This window comes from Felis catus, chromosome F1, assembly GCF_018350175.1.
Source record: "Felis catus isolate Fca126 chromosome F1, F.catus_Fca126_mat1.0, whole genome shotgun sequence".
NCBI lineage: Eukaryota > Metazoa > Chordata > Mammalia > Carnivora > Felidae > Felis > Felis catus.
In genome coordinates, this window is record NC_058384.1 from 66,598,006 (window position 1) to 66,615,938 (window position 17,933).

Here is a 17,933-nt window from a genome sequence, read left to right on the forward strand (position 1 = left end):
GACCCATCTGAGGACCAGACAGAAAGACCCACACAAAAGACAAAAAGACAAGGCCCAGAGGGGAGCAGGCAGTGAAGGGTCCTGGACAAGTGTCATTTTGAGCACCATCTTCCAGAGCTCGGGTCACAGACCAGCCTGGCAATGGATACAGATACAGAAATTGTAACTTGCAAGCAGGACCACCGGAGCCTGGGTCTGGAGTCTGTGGCCAAGGGGACGTGTCCACCCGCAGCCATGTCCTCCGTCCAGCCCACCCTCTGGGCTCCTGGCACGCGGGGACCCCTGTCCACATGATGGAGTGGTGAGCAGTCTGTGCCCCAGACATGCCCCCCTGAGCAGGGGTGCGGGGGGCGGTCGCCTGTTCGTTCTCCTGCACAAGTACCTGCAAACGTCAGGAGTGGACCAGGCTGCAAAGACTTAACATTGGAGCTCCGTCTTCAAAACTTCCACTGAGAGCTTGGTTTATAAGACAGATGAAAGCCTGCGTGACCTCCGAAGACAATGAAGTCTTCATGGTTATTGGCACAACCCTCCAAACACCTCGAGGTGCCAAAGGGCCAATGTCAGGGCGATTTGAAAAGCACTGCGTTGAGATCAAACAGCAGGGGACATCTCTCCCCTGGGCTGGAGCCCGGTCCTGTGTGAGCAGGGACTGGTGCAGGAATGAGATTTGCTGGTGGCCGTGCTCCCCTGTGCGGCCTGGACAGCAGTGGGAGGGACAGGAGGGACAGGGGCTGGGGACAGGAGCAGCCAGGGGACTAAAGGGCCCCCAGAGGAGGGCAGCTAGCACCCTCCGAAGAAGGTGCAAAGCTAGAGTTAGTCAATAGGATCTTCAGAGACACTGTGTGCCAGGCATGGAGGGAGGGACCCGGAAGTTCCAAGGTGAAAACCATGACTGGTACCCTCCCTGGGGGAGCTCAGAGACCCTAAGACACTATAAAAAACCAGCTCAGCCTCACGGCCCCCACTCCACCCATGCCCACCCCCCGGGGCCACCGGGCCTGTTCCAGCCCATCTCTGAGTCGCTGTGGGGGGCGGGGGGGGGGGGGGAGCTTTTTTTTTTCTAATTTTTCTGATTTTTTCTAATTCTTCTAACGTTCAAGTACCAAGCGCCTCGACCTTTCCAGCTTCCCCTTCAAGCCCCCACATCCCACGGTTCTCCCTCCCTGGCACCTGCCCCTCCCTTCACTCCAGCCTCCTGGTGTCCAGGCCTGGACGAAGCAGGAACCCCTGGCCTGGTTTTCGTGGGGCTGGGTCAGCTTCAGTGCTGAAACTCCCGTGTCTGGGGAGACCACTCAGGCCCTTCTGGGCCTCAGGTCCAGCCCAAGGGCCAAAGCTGGGGGGCAGGGTTAGAGAGCGGCGGCACCCGCCCACTCGTACAAGGAGACGAAGAGGGGGGTGCACGTGTGTGCACATGCACACACACACACACACACACACACGGGTACACACACACACACAGACTCTCGGAAACAAAGCGTGACCCGCACGTCCAGAGCAAACACCCACAGAATCGCGGACACACTCACGAACCCGGGCTCACACACCCACGTTCCCAGAGACAGGCGTGCGAGGACACACCGGCGACACAAAACGTGGCAAACACCCACGCGTGAAACCGCACGGCCGTGGAGACGCCTACGGAGACACACGGCCACTTCCCGGGTCCTCGGAGACGCACAGACGCAGGCCAGCCGAGACAGCCACACACACAGACGCCCACGCGCGGGCACGGGCGGGCCAGGAGCACAGAGACACCTTCACCTGTGCCCACGGGGTGAGCGGCTCAAACTCCAGAGCTTCCCCGGTTCCACCTTGGAAACATGCGCAGGGCTGGGGACGTGAGTTCAGCCCCGGGGGGCACAAGGTGGGCCCGAGCCTCACAGAGCCGGACATCACCACCCCCCACCAGGCCCACCTCACCACGCTGGGGGCCCCCAGCCCCAGGGACGGTTCCGGGAGCAGGCTCTCCGGGGAGGGGGTCCGGGGGAGCCGGCGGGGGTGGGGAGCGTGAGTGAAATGGGTTCATTACTGGGAGTCTGTTGCCTCGATTGGTATCGATCCCACATGTCACCTTCCATTGCTGCTAATGGGACCTGAAGAGTCTGCACCGACACCACAGCCACGGGCTCCACCCCCGCGCGCCGCCTCCCCTCCCCCTGCCCGGCCGCCGCCTCCTCTCCCGCTCCTGAGGTTCCCCAGTCCTCCTCTGTCGCACCAAGGACCTTATCCCTCTATTCAGGGGTGTCCTTCCCCCGCTTCCCCCCGCCGAGTCCGGTCTCAGTCACATCTGTCACAACCGGACCGTCCCCTGCTGCCCTCCACTGCCTGCCAGGCCCCCGGGGCCAGATCCCTTTTCTCTCCTCCTTCCTACTCCTCATTTCTGAGCCCCGACCCGCACCCTGCGCAGCCCCTCGATCAGGCCTCCGGGGGCTGAGCCCACCCTGTGTCTCCTGTCTGCCCATCATAAGTCAGAGGGTCACAGGGGCCCACATGAGGCCTAAGAGGACCCACGTGGGGTGATGAGGTCTTGATCCAAAGTGTCACACAGTGTCCGTAGGCTCACGCTGGCTACTCATGTATGAAAAAGTCACTACTAGGACGGGAACCTTCGACCCCAAGCTCACGTGAACACCCTCTGGTTGGCCCCCAACCTGTGCCACTAAGCTCTAGGGGGTGGCCGGGGAGCCAAGGCCCACCCTCCTCCCCCTGGGGAGACTCCTCTCTCTGGGCGGACTCCCGGGGGACCCCCAGAGCCGGCTCCAGCCCCAGAGTGGGAAGGGCCGCCCTCTGCGGTCTCCGCCTCACCCCGCTTGGTGCCCGTGATTGTGTCACTGTGTTGAGAAAATGTAGGTGGCCTGGAGCGGGCCACTAAAATCAGTGGCAATGAAGTTGGGGGCCCTGAGGCGGTGTAAAATGTGTCGAGGCTGATGTGAGCTGGGGCTGTGGGATCGGCTTCAGCGGGGGGGAGCCGGTTGGGTTGGGGTGAGTTGCTCAGCAGTCATTGGTGAGGCAGCCCCGCGGCCAGGCCCTGGGACACATCAGAGATGCTCGCAAGAGCGAAGGGCTGCATTTGGTTAGGGGACGCATCCCCAAGGGCCCTGGGCCCTTTGCCTGTGTCTTGGGGAAGAAACAGGAGGCCCCCGTGTGCCACCCGGGAGCCAGGGTCGGTGCCAAGCGCCTGGCCTCCTGTCCCCTGGTGAATGGGAGTGGGGGCTCTGCTCTGATCGGGCTTACGGGAATATGGAAGGAAATGGGCAGGGAAGTGTGTAAGGCACTAGAGGGAAGGTGAAAACCCTAAGTGTCGCAGAAGCAGCTGCTCTGGTTCCCGAAGGGACTGTAGTTAGCGACTTGGGGGACTTTCCTGGGAGCTGGGGTCATGGCAGGCAAGCGGGGGAGCGGAGCCGCCCTCCCCGGAGGCCCCCCGGATGCTGCCTCCCGGGGGAACTCTCGGAGGCAGCAGGTGCTCTGAGCGGCCGTGGGGTCCAGGCCTTGGACTCGGCTCCTTCGAATGGGCGGGGCCTTCGTGGAGAGGAAGCTCTTCCTGCCCGCGTCTGCCTGGCCTTGGCATCTTCCGGGTCCTCACTCAGGTGCCAAGTCCTTAGATGAAGGAGATGGAGTGAGGTGACATGTGTAAGGGCAGGACCACCCGCCCAGGGGAGGAAAGGCCAAGGGCACCTGAGGGAAACGCCGGGATCGCGTCTCAGTGCCGACCTCGGCCCCCTCGCTGAGGCTCCGTCTCCCGTGGGCACCAGGCCTGCCTGCTCCTTGCTAGGCCTGCATCCAACAACCTGGACACGCATCCTGTCCCCCCCAGGACCCTCTGCCAGCGGTCCCCAGCGACCTGTCTCTCCATCAATCATCCTCTCCCCCCTCACCTCTCTGTCATGTTAGCTTCGGTTGATTTAACCAGAAAACAACCCCCAGGATTGAATTCCATGGCTCTCCCTCCCCACGTCCTTCAGCCCGAGGCCGGGAGGGGCTGCGTAATGAGGTGGGGAGGGACACTTGGCCTCCCAGAGCCAGGGAGGAATAAAAGAAAATCATATTGATTCCCCAGCGACAGCCGTCAACCTTTTCATCCCCGCCGGAGACTGGAGACGTGGGCTCCAGGCCCCACAGGCTCCAAGGGGCTCATTCCCCGGGACTTCAAAGGCAGAGGCCCTCGTTTCGCCTTGAGAAGCGTCTCCCGATGTCAGGCGCCTAACGCAACCCCTCCCGGTGTATTCTGGAACCCTGCCCCTTCCCTGCTCCTGCTCCTTCCCTGCAGGGTATCTGATGCCCCCCAGTCACTTCCTCCTGTCCAGTCTGTGCCTGACCTGGAAGTTCTTCTCGCTGTCTGGCTTTCAGTCATATTAATAGAGGAAAGCAAACATCATTTTCCAGAACTCCGAAACTCCCAGACGACAGAGACATAATAAGTGCTTTAAAATCCTCAGAGAAAATACATCGGGTAAACCATTTGTGTCATTTAATACTCGAGACTCGAGGGAAACGCCAGATTTCGGGGACTGTAACGTCCATGAGCTCGAGCAGAGCCGCGGCCTGGAAGCCAGGGGGACTTGGGGACCAGGCGGTGGTAACAGTCCCAGGTTGGGAGGGGCTTCTCTTCCAGGCCTGGGCTCTATCTGCACAGAGAGTTCCCTGAGACGGGGACTGACTTATCTAGGGAAGGGTAGACAGCTGGAAGGACTTCCCCACAGTTCAGGGTCCCTTTGCCTAGAACGGAGGACAGGTGGCCTCCTCACGAGTCTCTGTGTTGGCCTGACACTGTAGGAGCCACCAGCCCCAGAGGCAGCTCTGGATACGGAGGACTGAAGGAGAGACACCCCTCCTACCACAGCCCTCACGGAGGCGGAGGGGGCGCGGGCCGCGGTGCCACTGGCCCCCGAAGGGTTAATGCTATTGTCTGAAAACCACATCGGCTCCCCTGGGAGCTTGGAGATCCCGCTCTCATTTTAAGTAACCCTAACTCGCGTGTGATGAGCGAGGGCCGCTGGGCGAGGCGTGCTCCAGAAGAAGCAGGGGACGAAGCAGGGGCCGGCCGGCCACCGCTCCAAGGTAAGGGACTCTGGTGGCCGGTGTGCGGCTGGGCTGGCCTGAGGGACGGCCCTTCTCGCCCCCACCCCGCCCCGGCTGTGGGTCCAGCTGGGGAGCGGCCGGGAAGGGGGTTCGTAAGGAGGAGCGGGCAGTGGTGGGGGTGAGAGCCCAGGGGCCTCGCAGAAGCCTCCCGGGAGGCGGCCGGTGCGGGACAGCCGCAGGGCCGGGTGCTGGGGGGCCAGGGCGGAAAGAAGTGGGGAGCTCATCAAGACAGCTGGTCTCCTCTCCCCAGGTGGGGCGCTCCTGGGGTCAGATGTCCGCGTGCCGGGGCAGAGGAGACTCCTGGCACGGATGGGGTCAGGTCAGGCTGGGGCCGGCGGAAGGACGGGCTCGGGCATCCCTGCACCCTGCCGTCCGCACAAACAGCAGCCCGTACGGAGCTGACCGCACCATCGGAGGGGCTGAGGGTGGGGCCGGACACGGGGGGTGCGGGCATCACAGCCCGGGGGTACGGAGGAGCAGGGGGTGGGCCTCGGGGTCCCAAGGGCGGGAGAGTTAAGGCTGTGCTCCCACCTGAGCCGGGCTGGGGTGGACCGGACCGAAGCCTCTGGCAGGGTTAGGGGACGCTGCCCCGTGTGCCTGCCGGGCTCCCTTCCTCATGCTCCTGGCATCCTTCCCAAAAACGAGGTCCAAGAAGCCTGAAGTCGGACAGCCCCTGTGCTGGAGGGCAGGTGCGGGCTCTCGGAGGCTGGAGAGGCGCAGGGAGGGGTGATTCTCTCCTCCAGCCCTCCGGAAGGACGGAAGGACGAGGACGGAGAAGGAGGAGGAGGAGGAGGAGGAGGAGGAGGAGGAGGAAGAGGAGAAGGAGGGCTGGGGAGGGCGGGGGCAGGGAGAGGGGCTTCGTTCAGGCAGGAGGCTTAGTGAAGTTCAAGTCAGGGTTCACTAGGACTGGGGTGAGCACCACGAGGCTGGAGGTGGAGGCTGCGACTGGACTGGGATGGGGGGGTAGTCCACCCAGCCGGCGAAGTCCTGACACTCTGGTCCCTGTTTGCTCCGTCTGGCTGCCACTTGTCCCAGATCAGCGTTTGACTGAGAACTTTCACTTCCTCTGGCTGGCCTGGCTCCTGCTGGAGGGGATTTCTTGTTGGGGGGGTGGGGGGTGGGGGGAGCAAAGGGAAGGATCGGGGATGTCCAGGCAGGGGGATCCCCAGGGCACAGCTGACAGGAATGAGATGTCAGGAAGGAGGCTGGGGTTGCCCGGGAAGGGATTTGGGAGGGAGCAGGGTGGGAGGGGGCTGCGGGGACCTAGGCCGGGGAGCTGGGGGCCTGGGCTCAGCTTCCAGTCTGAAGCCTGGGTGAGAGAAAGAGCACAGGAACAGGACGGAGAGAGAAGCAAGAAAACGCAAGACACAGGGCCTGAGCCTGGCGGCAGTGCCCAGAGCAGGAGATGGGGTGAGGCAGCCGGCCTGGTCCCCAGAAGTAGAGACGGAAAGGGACCGGCCTCCTCCTCGACACCGAGACGGAAAAGGATGGGCCACAGAGGTGGCGGGGCAGGGAGACTCAGAAGCCTGGTGGCCTGGGGACTGGAAAGAAGGGAGAAGAAGCAGTCGGGAAGCAGGAAATGAGCTAAGATGAAAAGGTCAAACCAAGCGAAACAGAGGCCGGGAGGGGCCAGACGGGAGAGGGGAGCATGCGGGGCTGGGAGCCTGTCTCCCGGCCCCCGTTGCCCATCCCCCAACCCCTGGGCCAGGGGGCTGTGACTTGCCCCACCGCCCTTCTACTGCGTCTGGGGTGGGGTCTGGGGGCGTCTGGGATTTCTACTCCAAGAGTTGCACAAACCTTTTAAAGCCCACGGTCCCCAGGGACACAGAGATCAGAGTCAGAGGGTCTGCCAGGGGCTGGGGGGGCAGGGACCTGAGACCCGAGGGCCCCTGGAGAGAGAAGTAAAGTGACGGAGAAGCAGGGCCGCCTGGGGACCCCCCTAGGGAGAGGCAAGGAGGGGCGCCTTTCCTGCTTGGGGTTACAGGGTAGAGGCGGGGCTCAGCTGGTCCATTCCCAACATGGAGCATCGAGAAGGGGCCCCTCGGCCCCATGCGGGTCCCCTGAGTTTGGGGACCTGCAGGAGGGACAAGATGCCCTGGGGTCTCTGGGAAGAAAGAACTTCTGTCTCTGCCCCTCCCCCAAATCCCCCGGGGAAGAAGGTGGTTGGCTTTTCTCCCGGGCCCCAGCCCCTCGAAGTCCTACCTAACTAAGCAGCTTTAGCTAATAGCATTAAGGGAGGTCTCAGGACTAACCACTCTCCACTGGGGGAGAGATCAAGGGGACGGACCAGAGGCTTCTAATCAGATTGGGGATTCTGCAGAAGTGGGGGGGGGGGCGGTGTGCAGTTTGCTCAGTGTCCCCTGGAGGCCGTCACCTCTGTGTTCCCACTGTCCCCCTCTGGGCTGGTCTCCCCACTGTGACCCTTCAGCCCTCACCTGTGTCCACACACACACACACACACACCACAGAGCTGCCTGTCATTCCCTTGGCACTCTTTCTTTCGGACTCTGTCCCCCTGAATCAGTCGGGGACTCACCCACCAGGAAGGCTCGGTGGAGGTCAGTCAACCCGACCGTGCGGTCAGCCCAGGCCAGCCTCCTGGAAGGCCCAGCAGCAAAGTGACTCTCGATGCAAGTTTTGCTTTTCAGATGGGTAGGCAGTACGGGCCTTTACCGCTCAACTTTTTTTTTTATTCGGAGTGTGTTCGTGTCTTTCTCATCCCCTTCCCGTCTGACTGTCGGTCCTCAGGCTTCCGGACAAGGAGCCCAGCACAGCTTAGGTTAGACCCGAGAGGCTCCTCCAGGGCCCCGGCCGCCACCACCCTCTCAGCTCCGAAGTTTCAGTCTCGGCCTCTCTGCCCTGATTGACTGATTACAGCTCGGAGCCCGGAGTCAGATAGACCTGCTCCCGAGTCCGGCTCAACCACCTGCACGGGGATCTGATGCAAGGCTCCCACTCTGTGGAGCGTCGATTTCCTCGGCTTGCAAAATGGGGGAAATAACGTCCGCGTCGAGGGGCTTGTGTGCGGATTCGGGGCAGGACCTGTGGAAAGAGAGGGCTGGCCCCGTGCTGTGACACGACAAGGGCCCGTTTCTAGTAACTAAACTCTCAGAAAGATAAGATCTGCTCTGGACTTTTCCTCTGGCTCCAAGCCCAGAGAAGTAAAGTGTCGGAGAAGCAGGGCCGCCTGGGGACCCCCCTAGGGGAGTGGCAAGGGGGGCGGCTCTCCTGCTTGGGGTTACAGGGGAGAGGCGGGGCTTAAGGCCCGCTCTCCGTTGTTACCAGGCTCCTCTATATCGCGTTGTTAAATAATGACCTAAAACCTACCTGTGTGGTAACCAGCGCTCGTATTAGCCAAGCAGACCTACCGTGTTATCAGTAACCAGAATGACGGGGGCGGTGACAATAACAATCGCTCACGGCTACGAGCCTTCAAACAACACAAAGCGCCTAACAGCAGCCCCTCTGATCATTCCAGATTGGGTTATGGTCCTCTTTGATTTATAGCTCTCCACGCTGACCCTCTGAGACCCCGCTGTCGCCGGGGCTGTAGGGGCTGCGAGAGCCGCCGGGCAGGGGGGCCCCCCAAGCCCTGCGAGCTCAGCTCACCACACGGGAGGGAGGGAGCTGGGGGCCCGGGGTGGGGGCTCGGGGGACAGAGCGGGTCACCTCCCCCGGCCTTGGGGTCACCACCACCAGAGCCGCAGGGTAAAATTGGAGCACAAGGAACCGAGACGAAGCACGAAGCACGAAGGCCGCGACCGTCTGAGGGCGGGTCAGCTCCTCGGGGCCCAGGGCAAAAGGGGGGGCTGGAGGGGGGCCGTCAGGAAGGATTTGCCAGCAGCGAGGACTTCCACATCCCCGCCGCAAGCTCCTCAGAGACCCGGGGGTCTTGGCGGGACCCCCACACGCATGGGGGAGACCGGGAAATGGGGAACGGCGGGGACGGGAGGGGCTTGACCTCACCCACGGATGCCACTTGTGGTTTTTGTATTTGGGGTTTTCTCCCTTTGGGGGCCAGAGGCGGGGTGTCGGTCGGTCGGTCGCCTCCCTGGGTGGCGGAATAGCACACATCTTGAATCAAGGTGTTGCTGTCGCTTCCGCTTAAGAGCTGTGTGACCTTGGAGAAGTTCCTCGACCCCTCTGAGCTCCATCTTGTGAGATACTCCCGCGAGCTTTCGGGGCGTGTGGGCTCCCCGGCTGGGGGCGGGGCGCACCGAGGACCCCCTCCGCGGTGGGTTCATCATTCTCCTGACGCCAGATCCTAAAGCTATCCTAAGGTCTCCAATCCTCCAGACCAGACACTGTGGGGGCCCGGCAGCACTGGGGGGGGGGGGAGGCAGCTGGAGGAGGCCACCGCTCCCTCCACGGAACAGTCTTCCCGTGGGACCTCTCACCCCGGCACCGCCCCCCCCATTTCCCAACCCATTTTCCTAAGGTGAGGTGGAAGGGATCCCAACCCGCTTGAGTTTAGACAGGAGGAACTTCTCAACGGACAAGGCGGGGGAGGAGGGTGGGAGGCGGGTGGGGGGGCTTCTGTTTCGGGGGAGGACGGGAAAGGGCGAAGTTCCAGAATGTCAGCCGTCAGTTTAGAGGCGGAAGGCTGGGCGGGAAGACCCCAAGCGGCGTGCACCCCTCACCACCATCCACCACGGCATTTCCGGAGGTGCCCTCTGCTCCAGCCAGACCGGGCACCCCCAGGAGCACCTGCCCCCAAGGGGCCACTGGTTTGTCGGTTGACCCCCTGGAGCCGTGTCCCCTGGGAAAGGAAAAGCAGGAGACCAGATGACCTCTGGGGCGGGGGTAGGGGTGGAGAGGGCAGGGAGGGTCTCAGCAGCTGAGGTGTCTGACGTCCTGACCCCCAGCAACTCCCGGGGTACCCCGCGGGCTCTCGCTACTCAAAGCAGGGTCCGCGGGCCGGCAACATCGGCGTCACCGAGGAGCTTGTTAGAAATGCAGGGTCTTGGGTACCACCAAGTGCCTCCGAATCCGAATCTGCGTCCCGAAGAGATTCTCGGGATTCTTCGCCTCGGTGTTTGAGAAGCACTTCCATAGACAGCGGGGTCTAAGTCTCAAGACGACACGGCGTAGGAGCGGGGGCCGTGTGCGAGGGGTGAAAGTGTGGCCGCTGAGCCCGTGTGTCGGGTGGCTTTCCCTCTGTGAGCCTCGTCTGGAAAGTGAGGAGGCCACTCCAGGCAAGCCCTCACATGCCCTCCAGACCTGCCGGCCTAGTAAGTTCTGGCTGAGAGCAGGGCTCACCCCATCCCGACTTCCCCCCTCCCCCAGAGACGGAGCCCGGAGCCAGGTCCTGTAAGCCTCGTCACAGGGTCCTGACCTCACAGGTGACGCCTACCCTGGAGCGGGGCCCACACCCTGCATCTCCCCCAGGCCCTGTGGGCGCTCCGCCTCTGGGGTCATCTTCCCTCGGGGACGGGAAGCCAGCCCTCGGCCCGGCCTCAGCTCCATCTGGAAGGTCTGGGACAGGGACGGGTGCTCTCCTCCCGTGGCCTGCATCAGGGAGCTCACCCCCGAGTCCTCTCCCCATCTGGGCCACGCTGGGAACCAGCAAGACCCCTCCTTCCGTGGCCGGGGCCGCGGTTCGGTAACTCCACGGATATTTACAGAGTAGCTGGAGCCCAGGGCCCATGCTGGGCTGGCCTGTGAACAAGACAGCCGGGGCCCCTGACGGCGGGGAGCCACCACTCGGAGGCAAAGACAGACACAAGCACACAGACCGCATCGACAGCCTCATTCCCACACGCGGACTCCACCGCCAAGCACTTCACCGCCAGGCACCTGCGACGCACCAGGCGTCTGCTGGGCCAGGGGCTCGCTGGGGACAGAGCAGGAAGCACACACCCCCTGCTCGCCCCGAGGCCTGCAGCAGGTCCGGCTCCGTAAAGGTATGGGTGTGCGTATCTTCCGCCTGCCCCCGCTCGAGGTTTACGAAGAGCCCACGATTAATCACATTTTCTCTGGTCTTCTCTTGGGGAAAGCGCCAATCCTATTAAAGCCCTGAGAGGAGAGCGCGTCCTGTCTAAATCCCCCAGCGGGGGCAGGATATAGGACCCTCTGCCTTCTTCTGCATCCATATAAGTGGTCCCAGCTCCAGGTCTGCCCCTGGCCGGGAAGGACGTCCCCAGAGGAGGCCGGGCCCTGCCTTCCGTGCGGGGGAGCTTCCCGCCTGCCACCTGGTCCCCTGCCTCAGGGCCCCTCGTCCTTGTCATCCTCCTCTCTGTCCTCTTTTCTTTCCCTCATTCTTCGCCTCCCTCCTAAGCAGTGACCGGCTCCCCCAGGCCCAGACGCGGCCCTCGCGGCCCCAGAGGCGACCATGCACTGCGGCTGCGGGGCCCAGGGCGTCCCTGTCGCGGGCAGCTCCTGGATCTCAGGTGAGCCTCTGCCAGGCCGCCCGCCCGTCGTGGAGGCCCAGCCGCAGAGGGGCGGCCCCGGGGGGCGGGGTTGCCCCCCTCCCCCCCGCAGCGCTGTGGCACTCACGCCCCTCCCCCCAGGCTTGGCCTTCCCGGACTGGGCCTACAAAGCCGAGTCGTCCCCGGGCTCCCGGCAGATCCAGCTGTGGCACTTCATCCTGGAACTGCTGCAGAAGGAAGAGTTCCGCCACGTCATCGCCTGGCAGCAGGGGGAGTACGGCGAGTTTGTCATCAAGGACCCGGACGAGGTGGCCCGCCTCTGGGGCCGCAGGAAGTGCAAACCACAGATGAATTACGACAAGCTGAGCCGGGCCCTCAGGTGGGAAGGGGCGGCCAGCGGCCAGAGAGGTCAGGGCTCAAAGACGGGGCTGTGGGTGCTGGCAGCCCCGCCCCCCCCCCCCCCGAGGCTGGTGGGGTGCCCCGGGGCTCCCCAGGCTCGACGGCCGGGGGAGGGGCGTGGCCGGCCCAACTCTGCGTTCTCAACCTCGGAATCCGCAGGTATTACTACAACAAGAGGATCCTGCACAAGACCAAAGGCAAAAGGTTCACGTACAAGTTCAACTTCAGCAAGCTGATTGTCGTCAACTACCCTCTGTGGGAGGTGCGGGCACCACCTTGCCCCCTGCTGCTGGGGGCCCCTGCCCTGTTTCGGCCAGCCCTGTTGCCCATGGGCATGCACGGCGAGGTAGGCACAGGAGGCCCCCCCTCCGCTCCGCCCAGGAGGACCCCAGCCCTCCTCTCTGCCTCGGGGGCCCCGGCAGTGGCCAGTGGTCTTCTCCCACTGCTTTCTGGTCCCCCAGCGCCCCGGGCGGGGGGGGACAGGGCCGTCACCCTAAAACACCTTCAGGGGGCGCAGCCTGCGCCTGGGGGCGAGGGTGGTTCCTGCGGGACCCCTCCAGCGGGAGGACCCCAGGGAAGGGGGCGGGGTCTCAGGGAGGAGTCTGGGCATGAACCGGGGAACACAGGCCGCCGGCCAGCCCACGCCACCCTCACTCCTGCTTCTCCCCCCCCCCCAGCTCCTGCACAGCGCGCTGCTGGCCCGTTGGGCCACAGTGGAGCAGCTGGCCGGGCAGCGGACCCCCCGAGGGCCGCCAGAGGCCTCTGAGGATAAGAAGGGGAGCGGCAGCAGTGCCCTCCGTGAGTGCTCGGGCCGGGGAGGGCCCAGGGGATTGCAAGTGGGACCCTCCTGGCTGAGCCCATGGGCCAGAGGCTTGAGACGGGGACAATAAAGTCATTCATTCATTCAACAAACTGAGCCCCAGCTATTCCCTAGGTGTGGGGGCTCAGGGGGGCCGGACGGCCCTCAAGATGCGCAGAGAATGGAGGGAGTAGAGGAGGGACAGTCAGCGAGTGGTGTGGAGAGACTCAGGGAAGCGCCAGGCGCTACGGGAATGCAGAGATGAGTGGGCATCGGGGAGGAGGAGGCCCCTGCCCCCGGTGAGGCAGGTGCAGAAAGTGCCCAGGCAGAGGGAATGGCGTGTGCGAGGCAGGGAGTTGTGAGCAAGAGTAGAGGCGCTGAGGGACCCAGTGAGTGGCCGTGGTCAGAGAGTGAGGGGTGGAGCTGGGTTGGAGGGGGCGTGAGGCGGGTACCGGCAGGCTTGGGAGGACCATCCAGGCAGAGGAGGACGGGACCAGAACGAAGCACGGGCGGCAGGTGGAGAAGGAGGCTCTGCACAAGGAGGAGGGAGAACAGCACGGCAAGCAGAGAGAAACAGTGTGTGCAAAGGCCCTGGGGCAGGAGCGAGGGACTAGGAAAGGCCAGCGTGGCAGCACTGGCGATCCCAGGGGGGTGGGTGGAAATGTAGGCAGAGGTCAGCTCTCCCAGGGCTGTAAACAGCGAAGTGGCAAAACCAGACTGTCCGTGAGGAAGATCACGGACACGCCTGAGCAGCCTGAGGCTTCACACAGACGGCTCAGACCTGCCCCTCCTCTCCGGGCGACTTCACGGGCGAGAGACCCCGGGCCTTAGCCTTGTCCCCAGAGCCAGGCACCTCTGGGCCCCAGGGTGCAGCCGAGGCTGTGGGCGAGGGTGGCCCAGGGCCTGCTGGGACCTGCTCGGCCACCGGTCTGGCCCCTGGAGAGAGACAGTGCCTGCACGGCCCCCCTGTGCTCCTACCCCCCCCCCCGACTCCTGGCTCCAGAAGTGCCCTGCATGGAGCTTTCTCTTTGGGGAACCACGAGGGGGAAACTGTCCCCGGCGAGCCCCAGCTTGGAGTGGGCCGTCTGCACCTCCCTGCCCTCTGTGGGGACATACACACACACACACACACACACACACACACACACACACACACACAAGCTGCCTGGCTGAAGTCATCTGAAGGCTGTGCAGGCCCCTCACCCCACCTCCGCTCCGGGCACTGGTGCCAAGAGAGGATGCTTCTGGGTGGAAAAGTAGGCAGGCCTGCGAACCGGAGGCAGAGGCTGCAGGCCCGGTGCTGGGAGTGGCGGTGGAGGGGGGGGGGGCGGTGGCGGACACTCAGACCGTCTCCTTCACCTGCTCCTCAGCCCCCATCTGATGTCCGAGGGCGGACGCAGCCCCAGGCCCAGGGAGAAGGGCAGTGACCCCGGGGGACGGCTCGGGGTCACCTTTGCCTCATGCAGGACCCTGTCCACTGGTTTCCCTTTGTGGGTCCGACTTCAGAACCATCGTTCCGTCCGAATACGTCAGGCGTGTTAAATAATAACGAATTCGCCTTTCCGGTTTTCATTCACTACAGCCCCACCGATGTGATGACATTACTCTTGTAGTTCGATGATGTGGCCTTGCTAAGAGAGGACTCGAGGGGTCGGAGTTGGGCTTTTGGAAATAAGGACAGTGCCGGGAGGTTGTGCTAGTCGCCCCGAGCCCCGCCCCCCCCCCCCGGGGTTTTGGGCGCCGGGTTGCAGGATGCCCGCAGGGCCGGAGGATCTGGAGGGAGGGGCGGAGGGAAGGATCCTGGGGCAGCAGGCCAGGGCCCAGCCGGCCGAGAAGGCGAGGCTGGGCCCCCCACGCGCTGGCCTCCCACTTGACCTTCGCCAGCAGAGGGGCCGGTACAGATGAGGAGACCGGGGCCTGGATTTCAGGGACAAGCTTGGGGCCACAGGCTAGAGCCAGAGCCCTGCGCTACAGAGAGTGCAGACAGGACTCACTGAGTTCCAGCAGTGTCCTCACCCAGTCATCCCACACGCTCATCCTGAGCTCTTAGGAGGCACCAGGCGGGTCCAGGAGACAGCAATACAGGCGCGGTTCTGGCGCGCACAGAGCCGGGGGCGCAGACATTCTGGGGGTAACCACGCTCATCGGGCCAAGGGCCCAGGAGGAGAGGGGCGGGAGCCACAAGGGGGACCCCCAGGCTGACCTGTCTCGCCCCCAGGGAATAGACCCGAAGCAAAGGAAACAGGATGGGGCACAGCAAGGAAAGGAAGTTTCCAGCAAGAGGAAAAGGAAATAGGAAGTAGGTGGAGAAGGGAGATCCCTCCTGACCCTCCCTCCCTCTCTCTCTCTGTCTCTCTGTCTCTCTCTCTCCCCAGGCCTTGGCTCTCTCCCAGCCCCCTGCCAGCTTGGCCCTTGCTGCCTTCTGGGGAGCCCCCGAGAGGAGCTGCTGGGTCTGGCCTCCTTGGCCCCTCCTCTCCTGCCTTCCCTCCCTCCCGACTGGACCCGCCTCTCAGGGCCCTTCCTGCCCCCTGTCCCCCCAGAGCGGCTGATCCCGGGGACCTCCAAGCCAGACACCCTGCTGCCGGGGCCCGGCTGCCCCCCAGCGACCCACCACTTTCCGGGGCTCCCCCTGTTGGCTGGGCTGGGACAGGGGGCCGGCGAGAGGATCCGGCTTTTGCCCCTGAGGCCCCCGGGGCTGGAGGTAAAGCCCTATCCCATGATGGGGGCAAAGGGACGCCTGGACCCCAGGGAGGGCTTCTCCTCAGAGATACACAGACCCAAAGTCGGGGACGAAAGCCCCGTGTCCCCCCATCTGGAGAACTTCAAGGCAGTGTGGCCCTTGGATCCTCCTTAACTGGGGAGAAGAGGGGAAGTGGGGAGTCCCCCAAAGTCCATGCCTCCTCCCGTGTATTTCCTTTCTGGCTTTGCACCTTCCTTGGCCTGGAAACAGGTTTCAATTACAGGAGGCTTTGAAGGGGAGGAGTTGGACAAAAGGGGGTGGGGGGCATGCCGGGGGGGGGGGTGGGGACTGAGGCAGGGTGACCCTCCCCTCCCCTCCCCTCCTACCAAATTATGAATCAGATTAAGGAGGCATCCTTAACCTCAGCTGTCTTCAAAGGAGATGAGCATACGGATTCTGTCGCTTGAGCGCCCCCAGCCCCACCTGCCCACATGACATGACGGAGAAAGCGAGCATCTGGGGAGCCCCTGCCCCCTCATCCGGGCTGAGGCCCCAGTCTCTCTCCTGCCTCTCCGTGCGCTTCCTCCTCGGCCCTCTGGTCTCTGTGACCCTGGGAGCTCCTGTCCTGCACGGGCACTTCCTACAAGCCACCATTTCCCCAAGACGCCAGGCAGTGGGGCAGGGAGGACCCGGCCTCCTCAGCTCTGTAATTCTCCCCGCGAATAAAACACCCTTGGCCAACCGCACTCGGCTGACCGTCCCACCGCGTCCCCGCTGCCCTGAGCTGCTGTGGGGCTACACGTCACCCCAGGCTCTTGTGGGAGGGGGGGCAGGGGACAGGGTGCTGCCATCATCCCCCAGAGAGAGAGGCTGGCAGACGACGTGGTCTGGAGCCACCTGTGCTGCGTGGGGACCAGCCTCAAGGACAGAACCCGAGCAGAGCAGGGCCTGCCGTGGACCCATGAGCAGAGCCGAGGGGGCAGCGGGTGGAGGGGGCCCTTCCTCTGTCCCCAGCCCTCCGAATGACCAGAGGAGCTGAGGAAGTATGGGGCAGCCAGGGGAGGGGGCCGTGTGAGGGAGGGGCTTTTGCTCAATGAAGGAAAAGCCAACAGGGCAGAATGTTCCAGGAGCCAAGACGAGTGAACCGCATCGCTCTCCTGTCTTTGGGCCACCGATTACAGGTTTAGGACTCGTCTCCACTTCCTGTCTAGGATATGAGGAGGCACAGGGGTCCTCGTGTGTGTGTGTGTCTGCACTGGGCTTGGGGGTGCGCGCATTTTGCGTTCTGCCACCTGCTGTCCTTCCTTGCGGCAGATGCCTGGTGGCCTCCAACGGAATGGGGGAGGAGAGGCCCAGAGCAGGGCGGGGCCGGGCCCTCACCCCAGGGAACCCTGGATACAGGCCCGGGGTCTCCCTCCCAGGAGCTATCGGGGGGTCCGTGAAAACCCACTTCTCACTTGCTCCCAAGGCGCAGGCCGATCTCCAGCCCAGCGGGAAGGAGGAACCACCAGCCCCGGGCCTGCCCCTCACCCTGCCGGGTTTGGGAGACAAACCAGGTCTCCTCTGACACAAGGAACCGGCTCGCGCTGTCATGGGGCCTGGGCCCTGTTCAGAGAGGCCAACCCCCCCCCCACGCCCCGCCTCGACAGGGTCCCGTACTGAGGACCCCATGTACCCTCTGCAGGGCACACGGTGGGTGAACCCGGGACACGGCCACAGCGGGTCCAGAGGACATAAACTCCCAGGGCGCGTGCCCTGTTCTGCTCTGCATAAACCATTTTCTCAACCTTGGCAGTGCGGACATTTGGGGCTGCCTCGTCTTCCCTTCTGGAAGCTGTCCTGTGCGTTCCAGGATGCTTAGGACATCCCCGGCCTCCAGCGACACCCGCCCCCAGCAGACGCAGTGAACTGTCCCTGGGGGGAGGAAACCGTCCCTGGCTGAGGGTGGCTTCAATGAGTCCAGATGTTCTAGCAAAGCTGGGCCCTGCGCTGTGCCAGCACGGGAAGTTCAAGGGTTCCATGGTGCGAGAGCGCCCTCTGGTGGCCAGGGCCTCCACCGACGCCCGGCGTGGGGGGAGGACTAGGTGTGAGGTGACGGGCACCTTGGGGTCTTCTCAGATTAGGGATTCGCAATTTCACATTGTGAAACCCTCCCACTTCAAACCCCCTTGGCTGATCACGGAGGAGCCCCCAAAGGCTCCGCAGGCCTCATGTGACAGCAGACAGCAGGTGAGCAGCTCCTTTGGGACAATCGAGTACAGCCATCAACCCTGGACCTCACGCTCCCTGGCCGCCTGTGGCCGGAAGGGCCCAGAGTGGATACTCGGCCCTCCTCCAGCAGCAGCGGGAACCAGGACGAGACACGCAAAGTCGGTGCACCAACCATCCTTCCTCCTGGACGCTCCGTCGCACCAAAAACAGGGACACTCGTGGGTTCGGGCAGGCTGAGGACTCACAAACCCGAGCTTCACGAAGGCTGGACTGTTGGGAGCCGGAAGGGACCTTTGCGATCACGGCCCACAGAGAGAGGAAGACACCTGCCCCAAGTCACACGTGTGGAGGGGCCACGTGTAAAACCAAAGCCCCCCAGGTATCAGGGACCGTT

The 17,933-nt window shown here is 63.7% G+C and overlaps 1 protein-coding gene across 3 annotated transcripts; it reads left to right on the plus strand.

Moving 5' to 3' along the window:
• Nucleotides 1–1,995: 1,995 nt before the first annotated feature.
• On the plus strand, nt 1,996–16,074 carry ETV3L (ETS variant transcription factor 3 like). 3 transcript variants are annotated; one of them, XM_045048666.1, is made up of 6 exons: nt 1,996–5,061; nt 10,707–11,471; nt 11,592–11,829; nt 12,009–12,195; nt 12,527–12,647; nt 15,024–15,639. In XM_045048666.1, exons 2-6 carry the CDS (start codon nt 11,414–11,416, stop codon nt 15,500–15,502), a joined length of 1,083 nt encoding a protein of 360 aa, XP_044904601.1. In that variant the 5' UTR covers nt 1,996–5,061; nt 10,707–11,413; the 3' UTR covers nt 15,503–15,639. The 3 variants fall into 3 exon arrangements, with proteins under 3 accessions (XP_044904601.1, XP_023103271.2, XP_044904602.1); XM_045048667.1 differs by lacking the exon at nt 1,996–5,061 and adding an exon at nt 15,755–16,074 and having other exon boundaries at nt 9,620–11,471; nt 15,024–15,349; XM_023247503.2 differs by lacking the exon at nt 1,996–5,061 and having other exon boundaries at nt 9,619–11,471.
• Nucleotides 16,075–17,933: the final 1,859 nt, after the last annotated feature.

Excerpts from the sequence above, each read along its gene's own strand:
- ETV3L (XM_045048666.1), top strand. The coding sequence starts at position 11,414 with ATGCACTGCGGCTGCGGGGCCCAGGGCGTCCCTGTCGCGGGCAGCTCC. Across the intron at positions 11,472-11,591 it reads GGGCAGCTCCTGGATCTCAG|GCTTGGCCTTCCCGGACTGG; the intron begins GTGAGCCTCTGC and ends CCCTCCCCCCAG. Across the intron at positions 12,648-15,023 it reads GAGCGGCAGCAGTGCCCTCC|GCCTTGGCTCTCTCCCAGCC; the intron begins GTGAGTGCTCGG and ends CTCTCTCCCCAG.